Source organism: Scyliorhinus canicula, chromosome 16 (genome assembly GCF_902713615.1).
Source record: "Scyliorhinus canicula chromosome 16, sScyCan1.1, whole genome shotgun sequence".
NCBI classification, from domain to species: Eukaryota; Metazoa; Chordata; class Chondrichthyes; order Carcharhiniformes; family Scyliorhinidae; genus Scyliorhinus; species Scyliorhinus canicula.
In genome coordinates, this window is record NC_052161.1 from 32,217,345 (window position 1) to 32,236,185 (window position 18,841).

Consider the following 18,841-nt stretch of genomic DNA (forward strand, 5'->3'; position numbering starts at 1 on the left):
TGGACCCATTAACATGAGTGATTGGGCCACACCCATCATACCCATGATGAAAAGATGGATCTGTACACCTTTGTGGTGATTTTAAAGTCATTATTAATCTTGTACTGTGCAGAACAGTACACACTGTCCTTGACTGATTACTTATTTGCTGGGTTGGCTGGAGGCCAACATAGCAGTAAAATTGACCTCAGTCAAACATATCTTCAAATGAACGTAAATCCAGACTCATAACAGTTTCTGATGATTGTGACACACAAAATGTTACTTCGATATAAAATTTTGGAATCACTTCCACACCAGTGTTGTTCCAACGAGCTATGGACCAAATGTTCAGTGGATTAGGCAGAGCCCAGTGTTACTTAGCTTACACCTTGGTTCCTGGAAAGAATGAGGAGAACATCTCCTCAATCTAGATGTCCCACTCCAGAGATTAGAAGATTATGGGTTAAGAGTCCGAAAAGATAACTATCAATTTCTCCAGTCTTCAACTGAATATCTGGATCATGTCATCGATGCCAAGGAGCTGCAGAAGTCGCCTTTGAAAGCCAAAGCCATGGCCAAGGCACCCACACCTCAAAATGTCAACCAACTTTGATCTTTCTTAGGTTTACTAAATTATTATGGAAGGTTTGTCCTTAATCTGGCTACTATTCTAAAACCCTTACACAATTTACTGTGTCAAAATATAAAGAGGATGTGGGTGGATCAATGTGAGAGAGCATTCATGCAAGCCAAAGAGTCGCCACTCAAGTCAGAAGTCTTGACACATTTTGATCCAAATTTACCCCGACAACTGGGGTTGGGCAGTGGTGTCCCACATAATGCCCACCGATGAAGCGAAGCCGATAGGTTTGCATTCAGGACCTTGAATAAGGTCAAAAACAATTACACGCAAATAGAGAAGGCAGCCCTGGGAGTGATTTTTGCAAAAGACTGTTCCACCAATTCCTGTACGGGAAGGAATTCACTTTATTGAGAGACCAATGTCCACTAACAATGATTCTTGGGTGTCATATCTGAATTCCATCGATGGCAGCGAGCAAGATGTAGAGGTGGGCATTGCTTTTGTAAGCACACACATACACGATCAGCTTTTTCAGTCAAACCTTCAAAAAATGGCAGCACAATGGTTGGCACTGCAGCCTCACAGCACCAGGGACCCAGCTTTGATTCCTACCACTGGTGACTGTGTGGAATTTGCACATTCTCCCTGCATCTGCATGGGTTTCCCCCCGGGTGCACCAGTTTCCTCCAAAGATGTGCAGGTTAGGTGGATTAGCCATGCTAATTTGCTCCTTAATGTCCAAAGGCTGGGCTGGATTACTGGGATAGGGCAAGGGATTGGGCCTGGTTTACTGGGATAGGGCGAGGGATTGGGCCTATGTGGGGTGGTCTTTATGTGTTGGTGCTGAGTTGATGGGCCAAATGGCCACCTCCTGCACTGTAGGGATCTAGGGTTCTATGATTCATGGGAAAGCAGGTGGACTCTCCCGACTACCCTTAACAAATAGTTTGTCGATAAGCCGCGTGTGTGGAAATGTTTTCTACTCCAAGCAAGTAGATTAGAAGCATGCCAGAATCAATCCAGTACTGTCAGAGGTCATAGGCATGGTGCTTCGAGGAAAGACTTCAGGACCAAACCCTGAGTTAAAGCCATATTCCACTTGAAGATTTGAATCATCCGTATAGGCAGATTGTCTCCTCTGGGGAATAATAGTCAGCTTTCCACCATCATTAGGAAAAGGTGTCTTAAATTAATTAAATGAAGGCCACTGTGGTATTGTAAGGACGAAGGAGATGGCCAGGAGCTATTTTTGGTGGCCGGGGCTAGATGCTGAAATTGAGGAGAATGCGTGAATGTGTTCATCTTGCGCAGAAGTGCAGAACCTGCAGTCATTAGCCCCACTGCACCTGTGTGAATGGCCAAAAGGTGCCTGGCAATGGGTGCATGTTGATTATGCCGGACTGAAGGGTGAATGTTTCTCATTCTAGTTGATGCTCACTCAAAATATGGAGGCAAGACGCAGATCAACGTTTGGTGACTAGAAACAAACTGTCAGAGGCAGACCCAACAGCGAGTCGAAATCAAGCAATGCCAAGTGACGACCTGGACCTTCCCGAAAAACTGACACTAATCGAACTAACTAGGGAAAGCAGTACCTCAGTTGAGAATCATACTCCAAGTCTGTCGACTCCAATTAAGATGACCATAGACGATGTCCAAACCAAGTCAAAGACACCAGAGTAATAATAATCTTTATTATTGTCACAAGTAGACTTACATTAACACTGCAATGAAGTTACTGTGAAAATCCCCTAGTTGCCACACTATGACACCTGTTCGGATACACAGAGGGAGAATTCAGAATGTCCAATTCACCTAACAGCACGTCTTTCAGAACTTGGGGGAGGAAACCGGAGCACCCGGAGGAAGCCCACGCAGACACTGGGAGAATGTGCAGACTCCACACAGACAGTGACGCAAACCAGGAATCGAGCCCGGGTCCCTGGTGCTGTGAAGCAACAGTTCTAACCACTGTGCTACCCTGCTGCCTTTGCAACAAGCACAAAAAGGCTGAAGTTCTCCTAAAACCACAGAAAAAGAACGATGGCTTCCGACTTGTCTGACGTTTGACTGTCGTTGATTGATCTTTAATGTTATACTGTTTATTGTGCCACGGACCTTTGATTTAAAGGGGTGGAAAATGTTGAATATTTATGGTATTTCTCGTGTTTCCTCGCTAGCAGCCTGGCAGTGGAACAGGTGCATTTTAAGAGGCCGATGATGATGATGTCGCCGGTCTTTTGGGTGGCAAAGGGCAGCGTAACATTGCAACATAGTGTTAATATCTTCGAATAAAGCTCTTTGTTTGAACGTCTCTGAGGCCTGCAGGCTCCATCTTGAATCCACCATAATAGGATTCTTAGGGGGCTTGCTGAGAGGTTATTTCTCTTTGTGGGAGAGTCTAGGACCAGAGGGCATAATCTCAGAGTAAGGGGTTGCACAGAAATGAGGAGGAATTGCATCCCTCAGAGGGTAGTGAATCTGTAGAATTCTTTACCACAAGAATGTTGTAGAGCAGTGATGGGCATCCTAGGCTAGTGAGGGGGCCACGTGAGTGGCCCGCACTCATCTCTGTGGACCTCAAGATTGAAATTGGGCATTTGCAGTAACCATGACCCCATGGATAAGATTAAATGCATATGTCATTACCAGTTGCAGAAGATGCTTAAATAATCATTCATGTATTAATAGAACCTGTCATCAACTTCAAATTCTGAAACAAACAAAATATTTCTTTTTTTTTTTAATAAACATTTTATTGAGGTATTTATGGTATAGAAACAACAACAAAATGAACAAGAAACATGAAACCATAATCATAGTGCAAAACCATTTACTTTTCATACAGGTCCCACCCTTATTACCCCCCTACTCTAACCTAAACTATCCCCCCCCCCCCCCCCCCCCCCCCCCCCCGGTCTGCTGACGATAATTTTCCGCAAATAAGTCGGTGAATGGTTGCCACCTCCAGGTGAACCCTAACAGTGAACCTCTAAAGGTGAACTTAATTTTCTCCATGCAGAGAAAGCTAGCCATGTCCGATAGCCTGGGCCGGGATTCTCCCCTACCCGGCGGGGCGGGGGGTTCCGGCGTGTCGGAGTGGCGTGAACCACTCCGGTGTCGGGCCACCCCAAAGGTGCGGACGTCTCTGCACCTTTAGGAGCCAAGCCCTCACATTGAGGGGCTAGGCCCACGCCGGAGTGGTTCCCACTGCGCCGGCTGGCGTGAACGGCCTTTGGCGCCACGCCAGCCGGGGCCGAAAGGACTTCGCCGGCCGGCGTAAATCCGCGCATGCACCGGAGCGTCAGCGGCTGCTGACGTCATACCGGCGCATGCGCAGGGGAGGGGGTCTCTTCCGCCTCCGCCATGGTGAAGACCATGGCGAAGGCGGAAGAAAAAGAGTGCCCCCACGGCACTGGCCCGCCCGCCGATCGGTGGGCCCCGATCGCAGGCCAGGCCACCGTGGGGGGCACCCCCCGGGGTCAGATCGGCCCGCCCCCCCAGGACCCCGGAGCCCGCCCGCGCCGCCAATCCCGCCGGTCAGGTAGGTGGTTTAATCCACGCCGGCGGGAGAGGCCTGTCAGCTGTGGGACTTTGGCCCATCGCGGGCCGGAGAATCGCCGCGGGGGGCCTGCCGACCGGCGTGGGGGCGATTCCCGCCCCCGCCGAATCTCGGGGGGGTGGAGAATTCGGGACACGGCGGGGGCGGGATTGACGCCGGCCCCGGGGGTCGGAGAATCCCAGCCCAGGTCTCCGACTTCGGGGGCTTTGGGTCCCCTCCATGCCATTAATATCCGTCTCCTGGTTACCAGGGAAGGAAAGGCCAGAACATCTGCCTCTTTCTCCTCCTGGATTCCCAGATCTTCCGACACCCCGAAAATCTCCACCTCTGGACCCAGCACCACCCTTGTTTTTAAAACCTTGGACAGACGTCCGCAAACCCCTGCCAAAATCCCCGAAGCTTCGGACATGTCAAAAACATGTGGACATGGTTCACGGGTCCTCCCGCGCATTCTGTGCACCTGTCCTCCACCCCAAAGTGTCTGCTCATCTGGGCCACTGTGATGTGTGCCCAGTGCACAACCTTAAATTGTATCAAGCTGAGCCTGGCATATGTTGCAGATGCGTTGACTCTACTCAACGCGTCCGCCCATAAACCATCCTCTCTCTCACCTCCCAGCTCCTCCTCCCACTTACGCTTCAGCTCCTCGGTCTGCGTCTCCTCCGATCACATAGCTCCTTATAGATGTCTGAGATGCTCCCTTCTCCTACCCACCCTCTGGAAACTACTCTGTCCTGAATCCCCCTTCGCGGTAGGAGCGGGAAGGTTGACAAACAAAATATTTCTGCTTACCTTATCTACATTAATGCGGCTTCTGGTTGGATTTGTCCTGTGTTTTCATGGCTTCTTTCGGATTTGAAAACTGTCGAGCACGTTTGGCAGAACCTATCGTAAAGTTAGTCATGTGAGAGGAATGATGTGTTGATAATGTTCTTAATATTGTTTTTTTTTTGGAATTGCTATCACCTCCTTGCAAATTAAGCACAATGGTCTCCCTTTCTGATCAGTAACAAAATAATTCAGCTCCCAACTCATTCTGCGCTCATCACTGAATTTTCTCTTTTTTTGCACTTTTGATTTTGCACTTGATTCTCTTTCTTCACCAAGCCACTTTAACCCAAAGCGATCCATTAGGCAAGGGAAAAGATATAACCACCAAAAAAGTAATATCAAAAAGGAGCACAACCTCCAACACGTGCTCTGGCGTTGTGAACAGGGTGGCCTCTCTGTGCTTGTGTACCCAGAATTCACTGGGCATGCTGTTTGAATTGTGTCGACTCTAGCAGCATGATCCCGCCATGAGCTAGCAGCGCAATCCCACGATTGGGTATCAGTACAATCCCACCTTGGACTAGCAGTGCAATCCCGCCATTGGGTATCAGTACAATCCCACCTTGAGCTAGCAGTGCAATCCCGCCATTGGGTATCAGTACAATCCCACCTTGAGCTAGCAGTGCAATCCCGCCATTGGGTATCAGTACAATCCCACCTTGAGCTAGCAGTGCAATCCCGCCATTGGGTATCAGTACAATCCCACCTTGATCTAGCAGCGCAATCCCGCCATTGGGTATCAGTACAATCCCACCTTGAACTAGCAGTGCATTCCCGCCATTGGGTATCAGTACAGTCCCACCTTGAACTAGCAGTGCAATCCCGCCATTGGGTATCAGTACAATCCTACCTTGAACTAGCAGTGCAATCCCGCCATTGGGTATCAGTACAATCCCACCTTGAGCTAGCAGCGCAATCCCACGATTGGGTATCAGTACAATCCCACCTTGAACTAGCAGCGCAATCCGCCATTGGGTATCAGTACAATCCCACCTTGAACTAGCAGCGCAATCCCGCCATTGGGTATCAGTACAATCCTACCTTGAGCTAGCAGTGCAATCCTGCCATTGGGTATCAGTACAATCCCACCTTGAGCTAGCAGCGCAATCCCGCCATTGGGTATCAGTACAATCCTACCTTGAGCTAGCAGCGCAATCCCGCCATTGGGTATCAGTACAATCCCACCTTGAGCTAGCAGCGCAATCCGCCATTGGATAGCAGCGCAATGCCTGTGCATGGGCAATAGTCAACGTGCCGCACTCAGAACCATGATGGGCTGCATGCAGCCCAGGACCGCAGGTTGCCCACCATTGCTTAAGTATGTTCAAGGCTGAGATGGACAGATTTTTAATCAGTAAGAGATTCAAGGGTTATGAGGATAAGGTGGGAAAGTGGAGTTGAGGGTTATCATATCAGATCCGTCATGATCTTGTTGAAAGGTGGAGCGGATGCCATAAGCCGAATGGGCAACTTATGCCCCTATTTCATATGGTATTATGGTCTAAATGACATATGGTATATTTACATCCATCCCTTTTTCTAAGCCTTGGGAACCTTGTTTAATAGATGCTGGCAGCCTTCTTGTAATAGGTTACTGGCCATTCCTAAGATATAAGCTGTCCATGAAGTGCCAGCAGTTTGTTCAATTATGAGGAGCTTCACAGTCCATCTGTACTCACTGGAAATCTACAGAAGTGCCTTTCCAAGAATGATCACTTGATTGTCATTAGTAACACGAACCCAGGATCTTTCTCTTTTCTTTCCAATACCAAATACCAAATTCCAATTGCAATCACAGCTAAGGTCAGTCACTTCAACATTGACCAAGAAAGAAGAAATATTCCTGGTCCATATGGCTCTGTGCCGCTTTTATCCCTGATGCACTATGGAATCCAGTTCCTTTCGCACATGCTGAGAGCTTACTTATTGTCAGCAAAACGTGAGAATTGTTGGCACAAATGTAAATCTACAAAACAAAAACCCAAGTTTTGTTTTCTTTCCTAACCAAGTAGGATTTGTTAGTTCTTGTTATGTATTGATGCCAGGATGATTATTTTGCCATTTTGTGTTAAGATAGCATCCTGCTGAATATTTTCCCCTTGCTATCCAGATTTCGCTACCTGAAAAAGTACGTAAACAAGCTGGCATCACTAATCGTTTTCAGATAACAAAACATTTAGGCTCTGATTTGTTGGGAAGAGCACAGGCTGCAAGAGCAATTCAAGTCTGCTTCAATGAGACATTGCAAAAAGTATTGACAGGTGAGATAGTGCTGGAATGGGAAGCTTCTCTATACTTTTAACTGAGAGATAGTTGCTTGGGGGTATTGAGCTTGAGTACTCAATGCAGGTTCAGAACATGGTTGCACACCTATGGCTTGTTCTGCACAACATGAATTGATCAAATGGCTAAGCAATGCAGGTTCAGAACATGGCAGGACACAGCACAACATGAATTGATCAAATGGTTAAGCGGGCTGCTATGATCAATTCTGAATGATTATTCCATATATACGGTAAAGGAGTTTTTTAGCTAAGGCGAAATACAACCTGCATGTTGACAGCAATGTCATGTCTATGTGCTCATTCAACATTGTGAGCCTATTCACCAATGTACTACTCAGGGCAGCACAGTGGTTAGCACTGTTGTTTCACAGCATCAGGGTCCCAGGTTCGATTCCTGCTTGGGTCACTGTCTGTGCGGGGTCTGCACGTTCTCCCCGTGTCTGCGTGGGTTTCCTCCGGGTGCCCCGGTTTCCTCCCAAAAGCCCCGAAAGATGTGCTGTTAGGTGGATTGGGCATTCTGAATTCTCCCTCTATGTACCCAAACACGCAGCGGGATGTGGCGACCCGGGGATTTTTACAGTAACTTCATTGCAGTGTGAATGACAATAATAATGATCATTGGTTTATTGGGGAAGCGACAGACCTTTTCTCTGTCTCACTATATCATGGCAATCTAGATTTGGCACTATTTTCTGAATCTGTATTATTTGAACTTATGAATTTAGCAACTCGTATGGTTGAATTCATCTTTAATGGCATGTATGCCCAAATAAATGGTGTTGCCACAGGTTCCCCTCTGGGGCCAACATTCCTTAACATTTTCATTGGCTTCATGAGAAACAAGTTTTCAATGCAATGACCCCCTTCCCTTTGGATATTTCCGATATGTGGATGACACATTTGCTATATATGAATCTACAGATTTTCCTTACATACCTTAATGCGCTCCATCCCACGCTCTAATTCACCTTCATATTGGAGCTGTCTAACAAACTCCCTCGACATGCTAGTTGAGAAATCCACCAATCTGCCACAAGCCCATCCTCACTGGTCACATTGGGATTCCTACAGCTCCACGCACTACGAGATTGGCCTGATCGGCAATCCTATAAAAATAGGGCCTGAGATATCTTCTCATTGTGCAGATTTGATACAGAAATACGGCACATCAAAGATACCGTTTGAAATAATGGCTACCCCTATCAGATCACTGTACATCGTACATACTCATGAATGGGCCGAAGGTCACCACTTTTGGACTTGAAAAGTGCCCAGTCTGCCTCAAAATACCCTGTAAGTAACAAATGAGCATCAGGTTGCAGTTTCACACTGCTATTATGGAGTGGCAACATAAGTGGTGTTTTCCAGTATCTCTGCCTATCTGGTAATATGGTATATTAATTTTAGTGCATTGCCATGCCAGCCACAGGGGCTGTACTTCTCAATGATTGGAGGATAATATCTAACAGCACGTCCCTTTCACTGTTCATAATGGGCTGAGTGCAAACTGCAATCAACCCATGCCCGCAAAATTCCGATGATAGCGGATTGATCTGATCCCGCGATTGGGCAGTGTTTGCTGAACAATTTTGATGTGCGAAGAATTATACCAACAAACAGTTGGTCTCACAGTGTAGCTCACTTACACTTGCTAGAAGCTATATAGATTCAAATGCAGGAACAATGCTCTGCAGGCAAAAGGAATACGTCCAGACATTGCACCATTTTTGATTAAACCAAAGCATGGTGGACAATAGCCCCTGTGTATTCACCACTTGACCAATCGGGGCCAATTTTCCAACCAATCACCACCCCTTTTTCATGCAGTATAACTTGTTCTCTTTGAAATGAGGTATTCTTACATTTGTCCTGATGAGTGTGAGTATGAAAGCTTTGACAGCATCTCTCTTTTCAGCAATAATCTGAGAGATCATAATATGTATTAGCGATGATTTTTTTCCAGAATATTGATAAAAGTATTGATCCTAGATAAAAACATAGAAGTAAGCCATTTGGTCATTGTGCCTGTGTTGGTTCTTTGAAGAGCTTTCCAATTAGTCTTACTCGCCTGTTCTTTATTTTATAAATTCATTTTGTATGTGATGTGAGCTTTGCTGGCTCAGCCAGCACTTGTTGCCCATCATAATTACCCCTGAGAAGGTGGTGGTGAGTTGCCTTCTTGAACTGCTGCAGTGTAAGCACACCCACAGCACTGTTAAGGAGGGAGTTCCAGGATTTTGACCCAGCGACAATGAAGGAACGACAATATATTTCCAAGTCAGGATGGTGAGTGACATGGAGGAGAATCTCCAGGTGTTTGTGTTTCCAGGTATTTGCTGTCTTATCCTTCTGGATGGTAGTAGTCGGGTTTTGGAAGGTGTTGCCTAAGGAGCCTTGGTGTGCTCCTGCATCTGGTAGATGGTATACACTGCTGCCACTGTGCGTCAGTGCTGGATGGAGTGAATGTTTGTGGAAGGCTGGAGAATTTGCAATAATCTTCAGCCAGAAGTGCTGAGTGGGTTATCCAACTGTGTCTCCTCCAGAGGTCCTCAGAATCACAGAAGCCAGCCTTCAGCCAATTCGATTCACCCCATGTGATATCAAGAAACTGCAAACGCTATGGGCCCTGACAATATTCCGGCAATTGTTCCAGCAATTTAAAAATTCTGACAATTGTCCTGGATGGTGTCGAGCTTCTTGAGTGTTGTTGGAGCTGCTCTCATCCAGGCAAGTAGGGAGTATTCCATCAAACTCCTGATTTGTGCCTTGTAGGTGATGGACAGGCTTTGGGCAGTCAGGAGGTGAGTTACTTGCCTCCAGATTCCTCGCCTTTGACCTGCTCCTGTAACCTCAGTATTTATATGGCTCGTTCAGTTCAGTTTGTCGTCAATGACGACCCTCAGAATGTTGATAGTAGGGAATTCAGCGATGGTAAGGCCATTGAATGTCAAAGGGCAATCGTTTGATTCTCTCTTAAAGAAGATGGTAATTGCCTGGCACTTTTGTGGCGCAAATGTTACTTGTCACTTGTCAGCCCAAGCTTGGATATTGTCCAGGTCTTGCCGCATTTGCAAGTGTCTGAGGAGTTGCAAATGGTGCTGAACATTGTGCAGTCATCATTGAACATCCCCACATCTGACCTTATGTTGGAAGGAAGGTCATTGATGAACCAGCTGAAGATGGTTGGGCCTAGGACCCTACCCTGAGGAACTCCTGCAGTGATGTCCTGGGATTGAGATGACTGACCTCCAAAAACCACAATCTTCTCCCTTTGTGCTAGGAATGACTTCGACCAGTGGAGTTTTTTTTCTCCTATTCCCACTGACTCCAGTTTTGCTAGGGCTCTTTGATGCCACACTTGATCAAATGTTGCCTTGATATCAAGGGCAGTCACTCTTACCTCACTGCTGGAGTTCAGCTCTTATGTCCATATTTGAGCCAAGTCTATAATGGGGGTCAGGAACTGAGTGACCCTGGTAGAACCCCAACAGAGTGTCAGGGAGCAGGTTATTGCTAAGTAAGTGGATGATCCCTACCATCACTTTACTGATGATTGAGAGTAGACTGATAGGATGTAATTGGCCCAGTTTCATGCTTTTTGTGTACGGGACATAAGCTGGGCAATTTTCCACATTGTTGGGGAGATGCCAGTGTTGTAGCTGTACTGGAACAGCTTGGCTAGGGGCACTGCATATTCTGGAACACAAGTTTTCCGTACTATTGCCGGAATATTGTCAGAGCCCATAGCGCTTGCAGTTTTTTGATATCACATGGGGTGAAATGAATTGGCTGAAGGCTGGCTTCTGTGATTCTGAGGACCTCTGGGAGGAGACACAGTTGGATAACCCACTCGGCACTTCTGGCTGAAGATTATTGCAAATTTTTCCACCTTGCCTTTTACATTGATTGCTGGGCTCCTCCAACATTGAGGATGGGGATATTTGAGGAGCCTCCTCTTCCTCCAGTGAGTTGTTTAATTGTCCACCACCATTCATGGCTGGGTGTGGCAGGGCTGCAGAGCTTAGACATAATTTGTTGGTTGTGGAATCGCTAAGCTCTGTCTATCACTTGCTGCTTATTTTGTTTACCATGCAAAATACCTCATTTTTCAGTATGCCTGGTGTTGCTCCTGGCATGCCCCCCTGCACTCTTCATTGAACCAGGGTTGATCCCTGACTTGGTGGATATTGGTAGTGGGGGGACCTGCCTGGCCATGAGGGTTTAGATGGTGGCTGAGTACAATTCTGCTGCTGCCCCACAGCGTCTCATGGAAACTCACTCTTAAGTTGTTCGACAGGTTCTGAATCTATCCCACGTGGGTATTCTCAATGTGAAGACGGGATACTGTGACAATCAGGTTTCTTTAAAGGCAATTGGGACATGGAAATTACTTTCAAAGTGAAGTGTTGTGCTTTTGAGTTGAATCTCATAATGCACTGAAATACCTGAAATACCTTTATGAAAAATTGGAAATTTAAGAAGACAACAAAATAGAATTGAATGTTCACATAGCCACGCTTCTTTGTGAAAAATATGTCACCCCACATTTTATAAAATGCCCCAGTCTGTCTGAAAATTGTAACAGAAATGATTATTTCTCATCTTTAGCTGATGTTCCTGCTGCCATTTGGAAAATTGAAGAAAATGATCTCTGTTCTTCTCCAACTCATGTTCCCAGCTATATGCCCTATCTTCCAAAGTGCTCTTCTATTTCTAAAACTGGAAGTCCAAAAAAGCCAGTCTACTATAAAAGGAGGTAAGAATATTGTACTGGAGGTACATTTTGAAAAAACATAAAAGTAAAGTAATGGCCAAGCCACAAATTAGGACACACCCATTTCTAGACATGCTCCCCTGTGTCTGAATGGCTTGGCATTCTTCAGATTTCGGGTCTTGGGCCTCATTTCAATGGAACAAACAAAGTATGAACAACTCACTGACGAGGAGGTCTCCACATTTGGGCCACTCTGAGCCTTGCAGCTGCTAACTTTGAATAATTTTGCCGTCTGTCTTCAGCCTTTTCCAGACCACCAACTCACGGCCCTGCAACAGTGACTAAACTTCAATAATTGTTCATTGGCTGTGACGTGCCTTATGATGTTGTGGAAGACGGGCAGGGCATTCTCTCTGTATATTTAAACAGTTCAGTTTCTTCTCACTAATTTCCTCTCAGTGTCTTATGCAAGTGGCCAATATTCCTTGATAGCTACGACATATATGATATATAGTGGAAATGGGAATATATGGAGATTGGAAGTGGGAATATTCATAGTGACTCAACCAATAAATATTGTTGTGCCCAGGGCTTAGAAACTCCAGAGTATATTATGGACTTCACCTGACCTACAACCTTTATGCTGAATTTGGCTAGGATGAGCACAAAATACTTCACTGCAGGTGTGATTCATCAGACTTATTACAAACTTTAATCAAAACAAGGTTTATTCTAAGAATGTAGTTAATATATATATGTAAAAACACAGCAATAATTTTTTTATCAATTACAAACACAAAGACACCACACAGCTACAGTAATCTGTGTATAACACTTAATGAATTCTCCCTTAGCTGTTCCAATTCAATAACAAAATCTAATTCAACCAAAACCTCTTTTCAAGGGCGTGGATTAGCACACTGCATTCTCACTTGGATGGGACTGGTCATTTCCCTGAAATTCTCATCCAGGTCCAACCAGCAGATTCAAACTCCTTCTGGAAAGCAACTTTATCAAAGTTACCAAGGCAGTTAGCCATACCCAATGTGCTCTTTACTGGAACAGCTTTTAAAATGAAAACAGAGAAAACCAGAGAAAAACACATCTTTCTCCTGCAGTCCAAAGCAGTCAAACTGAAACTGAAACCCCCTCTCACCTCACAGCCACAGCCCAATGTGCTACAAGTCACATCATAAAATACTAAACCTTTCTTCAAGGGGCACTCACATAACAATATTGCCAGACTATTTGACTGTGGGGGAACAAAGTTGTTCAACCCCATCCTGTTTCTACCCAATGTCCATATATTCCCCCTTCCAATGTCCATATTTTCCCACTTCCAATGTTGGGAACACAGCCCATCGGGGGTGGAGCATTGCACAAGGGCCTGCCGAAGATGTGCCAATGCCATTGCAATGGCGTGCGGCATGTGGCATGACCACACCACCTCTGAGGGGACGGAGCATGGCTGACTGGCTTCAAACCGGTGCCGGCCCCGGCACCGGCCCCAGTTTGGGCATCGGAGTGAATTCTCTGCCCGATCGCCGATTACGATATCTCTGACAGGCAACAGAGAATCCCACCCATGGTCTTCTGATCCAGTTTGAATTGCTATGGCAACATGGTAGCCTTACCTGCAAAGTGTTCAAAAATCATAGTCTGGCAAAGAAGGAGGCAATTCAGCCCGTTGTGTGTGTGCCGAGGGGGGGGGCGGGCCCGAGGGGGGTCGGACCCGAGGGGGGGGTGGACCCGAGGGGGGGGGTGCGGGGGGGGGGGGGCGGGGGGGGCAGACCCGAGGGGGGGGGCGGACCCGAGGGGGGGGCGGACCCGAGGGGGGAGCGGGGGGGGGACCGAGGGGGGGGGCGGGGGGGGGACCGAGGGGGGGGCGGGGGGGGGACCGAGGGGGGGGGCAGGGAGGGGCCGAGGGGGGGGGGGCGGACCGAGGGGGGGCGGGGGGAGCTGACCGAGCGGGGGGGCGGACCGAGCGGGGGGGGGCGCCCTGGGGGAGGGCGGCCACCGCGCATGCGCTGGTTGGCACCTGCCCAACTGCGCATGCGCGGGACCCGAGTCTCTGGCGCCCCCTAGCACATGGCGCCCCGGGCAACTGCCCGAGTTGCCGGTGCCTTGAGCCGGCCCTGGTGTTAATGTAAGCCCACTTGTGACCAAAAAGATTATAATGATCCAATTCTCTTTTGAAAGTCACAATTGAATTAGTCTCCATAAAACTCACAGGCAGTGCAATCCAGACCCTAGCAACCTGCTGCATTAAAAAGCTTCTCCTCATATCACCATTGTTGCTTTTACCAATCACCTTAAACCCACCTTAAAGCCCTCTGGTGCTGAGAATTGCTATAAACCTATAGGATTGGCCTGGAGCCTCCAGGAACTGAAGATCATTCTTCAGGGAACTGCTATGTGCAAACCAAGAGAAAAATCATCAAGGCGTTATAAAAGACTGGGTTTTCTTTTCGTCTTTTTTTTTTACATTTTTCTTTACTAGATATAAAAATATTGACATGAGAAAAAAAGGCTGTTTGGCTGACAGTCAAATGTTATCCAGTTGGGCCTTTTTACTTTCCAGGTGGCATAAAGATAAAGTCTCCAGAGTCCCAGTTGACCATAGGCTGCTTACCCCCTTGAGGGGGAGAGCTGACTGGTGGTGATTTAATCTGAGGATCACCACACCTCCGATGAGGGGCAAGGTTGAGAAGATGGGGCCTTCATGAATAACCTCAGCGGTTTGGGAATTGAACCCGCGCTGCCATCCAAATCCCATCCAATTGGCAGAAGAGGACAATGTGCCACAAGGGTGGATGTGTTGGCTGAGCATGGTAGCACAGTGGTTAGCCCTACAGCTTCACAGCGCCAGGCTCCCAGGTTCGATTCACGGCTTGGGTCACTGTCTGTGGAGTCTGCACATTCTCCCCGTGTCAGCGTGGGTTTCCTCCGTGTGCTCCTGTTTCCTCCCACATGACCCGAGAGATGTGCTGTTAGGTAATTTGGCCATTCTGAATTCTCCCTCCGCATACCTGAACAGGCGCTGGAATGTGGCAATTAGGGGCTTTTCACAGTAACTTCATTGCAGTGTTAACGTAAGCCTAGCTGTGACAATAAGGATTATTAAAAAAAATAATAGTAAGAGCATGGAGAGCAAGTCATGGTGATGATACCTGCGGGCATACATTTAAATGAGTTGACAACCCTAGTGGTTCTCAGCCCTTCAACCAATGGGAACAGTTTCTCCCTAACTGTTCTGTCAAATCTCCCCTCAACCTTCTGTTCTCCAAAGAGATCAGCTGATGTTCCTCATCTCTGGAACCATTCTTGTGACTCTTTTATGCACTCTCTCTACTGCCTTCACACCCTTCCTAAAGTGTACATAGTACATGGACTTTACAGTACAGAAGGAGGCCATTGAGAACCGCAACAGCCATTGGAAAGAGCACCCCACTTAAGCCCACACATCCACCCCATCCCCGTAACCCAGTAACCTCACCCAACCTTTTTTTTTGGACACTAAGACCAATCCACCTAACCTGCACATCTTTGGACTGTGGGAGGAAACCGGAGCACCCGGAGGAAACTAACGCACACACGGGGAGAACATGTTGACTCTGTACAGACAATGACCCAAGCCGGTAATCGAATCTGCACATGGAGCTGCGAGGCAACAGAGCTAACCACTATGCGACCGTGTCACCCTGTGGTATCCATAATTGGACACTATACCTCAATTTAGGTCAAATCCATGTTTTATACATGCTTATAATAATTTTTGCTTTTGTATTCTATGCCTATATTCATAAAGGCCGGGATCTTGAATGCTTTATTAACCACTCTCCTCAAACTGTCCTGCCACCTTCAGTTACCTTTTCCACATATACTCCAGGTCCCTCTGCTCCCTCATTTCTTTTGGAATTGCCTTTTCTCATTTTCCTCCCAAAACAAATCGCTTCACACCTCTCCACACTAAATTGTATCTGTTTCAACACCAGCCTGTCTGAAGACTAAGAAGTAATTTTATTGAAATATTTAAGATATTGAGGGGACTTGACAGGGTAGATGTTGAGGAGATGTTTCACCTCATGGAAATATAGAACTAGAGGACATTGTTTCAAAAGAAAGGGGCTGGATTCTCTGTCCCGCTGTGCCAGGTTTCTGGTTCAGCACGCCGGCGGGACGCTCAGTTTCGCCGGCTCGTCAATGCGGTTTCCCATTGTGAGGCAGCCCTACACTGTCGGGAAATCCCCGGGCTACCAGCAAAATGGAGCACCACGGCGGTGGAGAATCCAGCCCAAGGTCTTCCATTTAATACAGAGGTGAGGAGAAACGATCTCTCAAAGAGTCATTGATGTTTAGAAGTCTCTTCCTCGCTGAGCAGTGGAGGCTGGGTCACTGAATATATTCAAGGCTGAGTTATACATATTTTTGATTGACAAATGTTTGATTGACAGGTCAACAGTAATGCATGGAAGGTAGGGTAGTAGAGTTGAGTCCACAGTCAGATTAGCCATGTTTCTTACATTTTTATGGTCTAATTTTTGTGTCATCTGCAAATTTGAGATTGTGCCATGGACACGTGAGCCTTGGGACATGAATATATGTCAAGAAAAGCAGGGGTCTTAACTCTGACCCACTGCAGTTATGGCTATCATTACTGTATTCTAAATGTATATAAAGTATCCTCCATAGAAGAACAACCATTCACTACAATTTTCTTTTTTCTGTCAGTCACTCAATTTCATTTGATGCTGTAACTGTCCTTTTTATTCCACAAGTTCTAAAATTGCTCACAAACCTGTTATGTGGCGCTTTATTAAATTCCTTTTGGATGTCCACGTGCACCATATTAGCTGCATTACTCTCATCCATCCACAGGGTTACCTCATCAAAGAACTCAATCAAACTAATTAAACGTGATTTTCCCTCAACAAATCCATGCCGGCTTTCCTTAATTAATCCAAATTTGCCCGAGTTAATTTGGGAACTTTGCTACCTGTGTGCCAAATTATTGTTTCTAAAAGCACAATCGAGATTAAACTGAAAGGTCTGTAGCTTTGGGTTCATCCTTCGACTCTTTCTTGAACAAGGGTGTAACATTTGCGATTCTCCGATCCTCTGGCACCACCCCCTGTATCTCCGGAGAATTGCACAATTATGGCCAGTCCTTTTGCAATTTTGACACTCGCTTCTCTTGGTATGCTTGGATGCATTTATCCATCTCATCGTGTCCTGGTGACAGCCTATCTAATACCTCCTATTTAACAATAATAAGCCCATTGAGTGTTCCAACCACATCTTTCATTATTAAATTTATTTTAAGAATATACAAAAACTTCACAAATATTACTTGAGCTGATTCTCATTCCTAGTTATTTTCTCTACCAGCCACACTGGAGAGTTTACTACTGCCAGAGATATTGGACACGCTTATGTTTTCTTAAAGTAAGCTTCCTTGAGGGAAAATGTTCTGAAGCATGTTTGTGTTGCTGTTGTCCCATCTTTGCCTCATGTCAGAAGTGCTTGAGATTGGTTTTCTGGGATATTTTCAAGTAACAATAATCTTTATTATTGTCACAAGTAGGCTTACATTGATACTGCAATGAAGTTACTGTGAAAATCCCCTAGTCGCCACATTCCGGCGCCTGTTCGGGTACATTGAGGGAGAATTTAGATTGTCCAATTCACTTAATAGCACATCTTTCGGGACTTGTGAGAGAAAACCGGAGCACCCGGAGGAAATCCACGCAGACACGGAGAACGTGCAGACTCCGTACAGACTGTGACCCAAGCGGGAATCAAACCCGGGACACTGGCCCTGTGAAGCAACAGTGCTATCCACTGTGCTACCGTGCCAATATAGCTGTGATACACATGCGCTGGAATTCTCTGTTTGGGAGACTATGGGCAGGATTCTCCATTGCCCGAAGCCCATATCGTAATCGGTGATTGGGCAGAGAATCCCTGTTTATGACCGAATCGGGGGCGGTGCCTGTTTTGGCATGCTCCACCCCCTCCAAAACAGCATCATCGCCGCACGCCTTTGGGATCGCCTCAGGACGTTACCTAATGGTCCTCCTCAGATGCTCCGCTCCTGATGGGCCGAGTTCCCGACTGCGCTGGAACTCATTCAGATTCCGAATTTTATGGCGTGGGGGGGATGTTGTGATGCTGGCCAGGGGGGCAGTGAAAGCTGGGGGGGGGGACTGGTGGGGGGGGTGGCCCGGAGTTGGCGAGGGGTTGTCCAGGGGGGCACTATCTAGCAGGCCGGGTGTGCGCGTGACAGGCACCATGTTGTACAACGCAACAGGTGCTGGTCGTCGCCGTGCACATGCAGGCGTCGGACCCGGCAATTCTCCAGGCGTTTAAATCGGGAAGGCCATGCATTTTACGTGGCGTGGCTGCTAGCCCCTTATCGGTCGGAGCATCAGTTCAGGGGTGACTAACTTTTCCGTCTTAAAACCAGGCACTTCCTCCGGACATAGCCTTAAAATTGGAGAATCCAGACCTATGTTCTCCCGCCGGAGGTGAATCTCCTCGGCTTTGCATTCCCGACGAGAGCGTAAATCCAGAGGTGATTCCGTATCCCTCGCCATTTATGAATAGTGGGGATTGCAATTCCGTTGCAAATCCAGCTATCATTGTGAGTGGGGAGCCTGATAGAAAGTTCCAGCAGCTGGCCCCCTTATTCTCCCGTCACCCTCTCCCCCTCAATGCAATTCATGGTATGAGCGTGACCCGACACCCCCACCAGTGATTCCATTACAGAGGGGCCCATTGAGAGACCCCCCCACCAGAGACCCGCTGTGGTACGGTGGCCACAGTGGTTAGCACTGCTCCCTCACACAGTGTCTGGGACCTGGGTTCAATTCTAGCCTTGGGTG

The 18,841-nt window shown here is 47.1% G+C and overlaps 1 protein-coding gene across 3 annotated transcripts in view; it reads left to right on the forward strand.

The window, feature by feature from the left end:
- The window catches only part of btbd16 (BTB (POZ) domain containing 16), a 179,222-nt gene that overhangs the window by 21,963 nt on the left and 138,418 nt on the right, over nt 1–18,841 (forward strand). For all 3 annotated transcript variants that reach the window (XR_005463687.1, XM_038821187.1, XM_038821186.1), the window contains exons 3-4: nt 7,069–7,219; nt 11,852–11,999. Coding sequence is in view for 2 of the 3 variants with exons in the window: in XM_038821187.1 (XP_038677115.1) it covers nt 7,069–7,219; nt 11,852–11,999 (299 nt within the window). In the remaining variant the exon portion in view is untranslated. The remainder of the gene's footprint in view (nt 1–7,068; nt 7,220–11,851; nt 12,000–18,841) is intronic.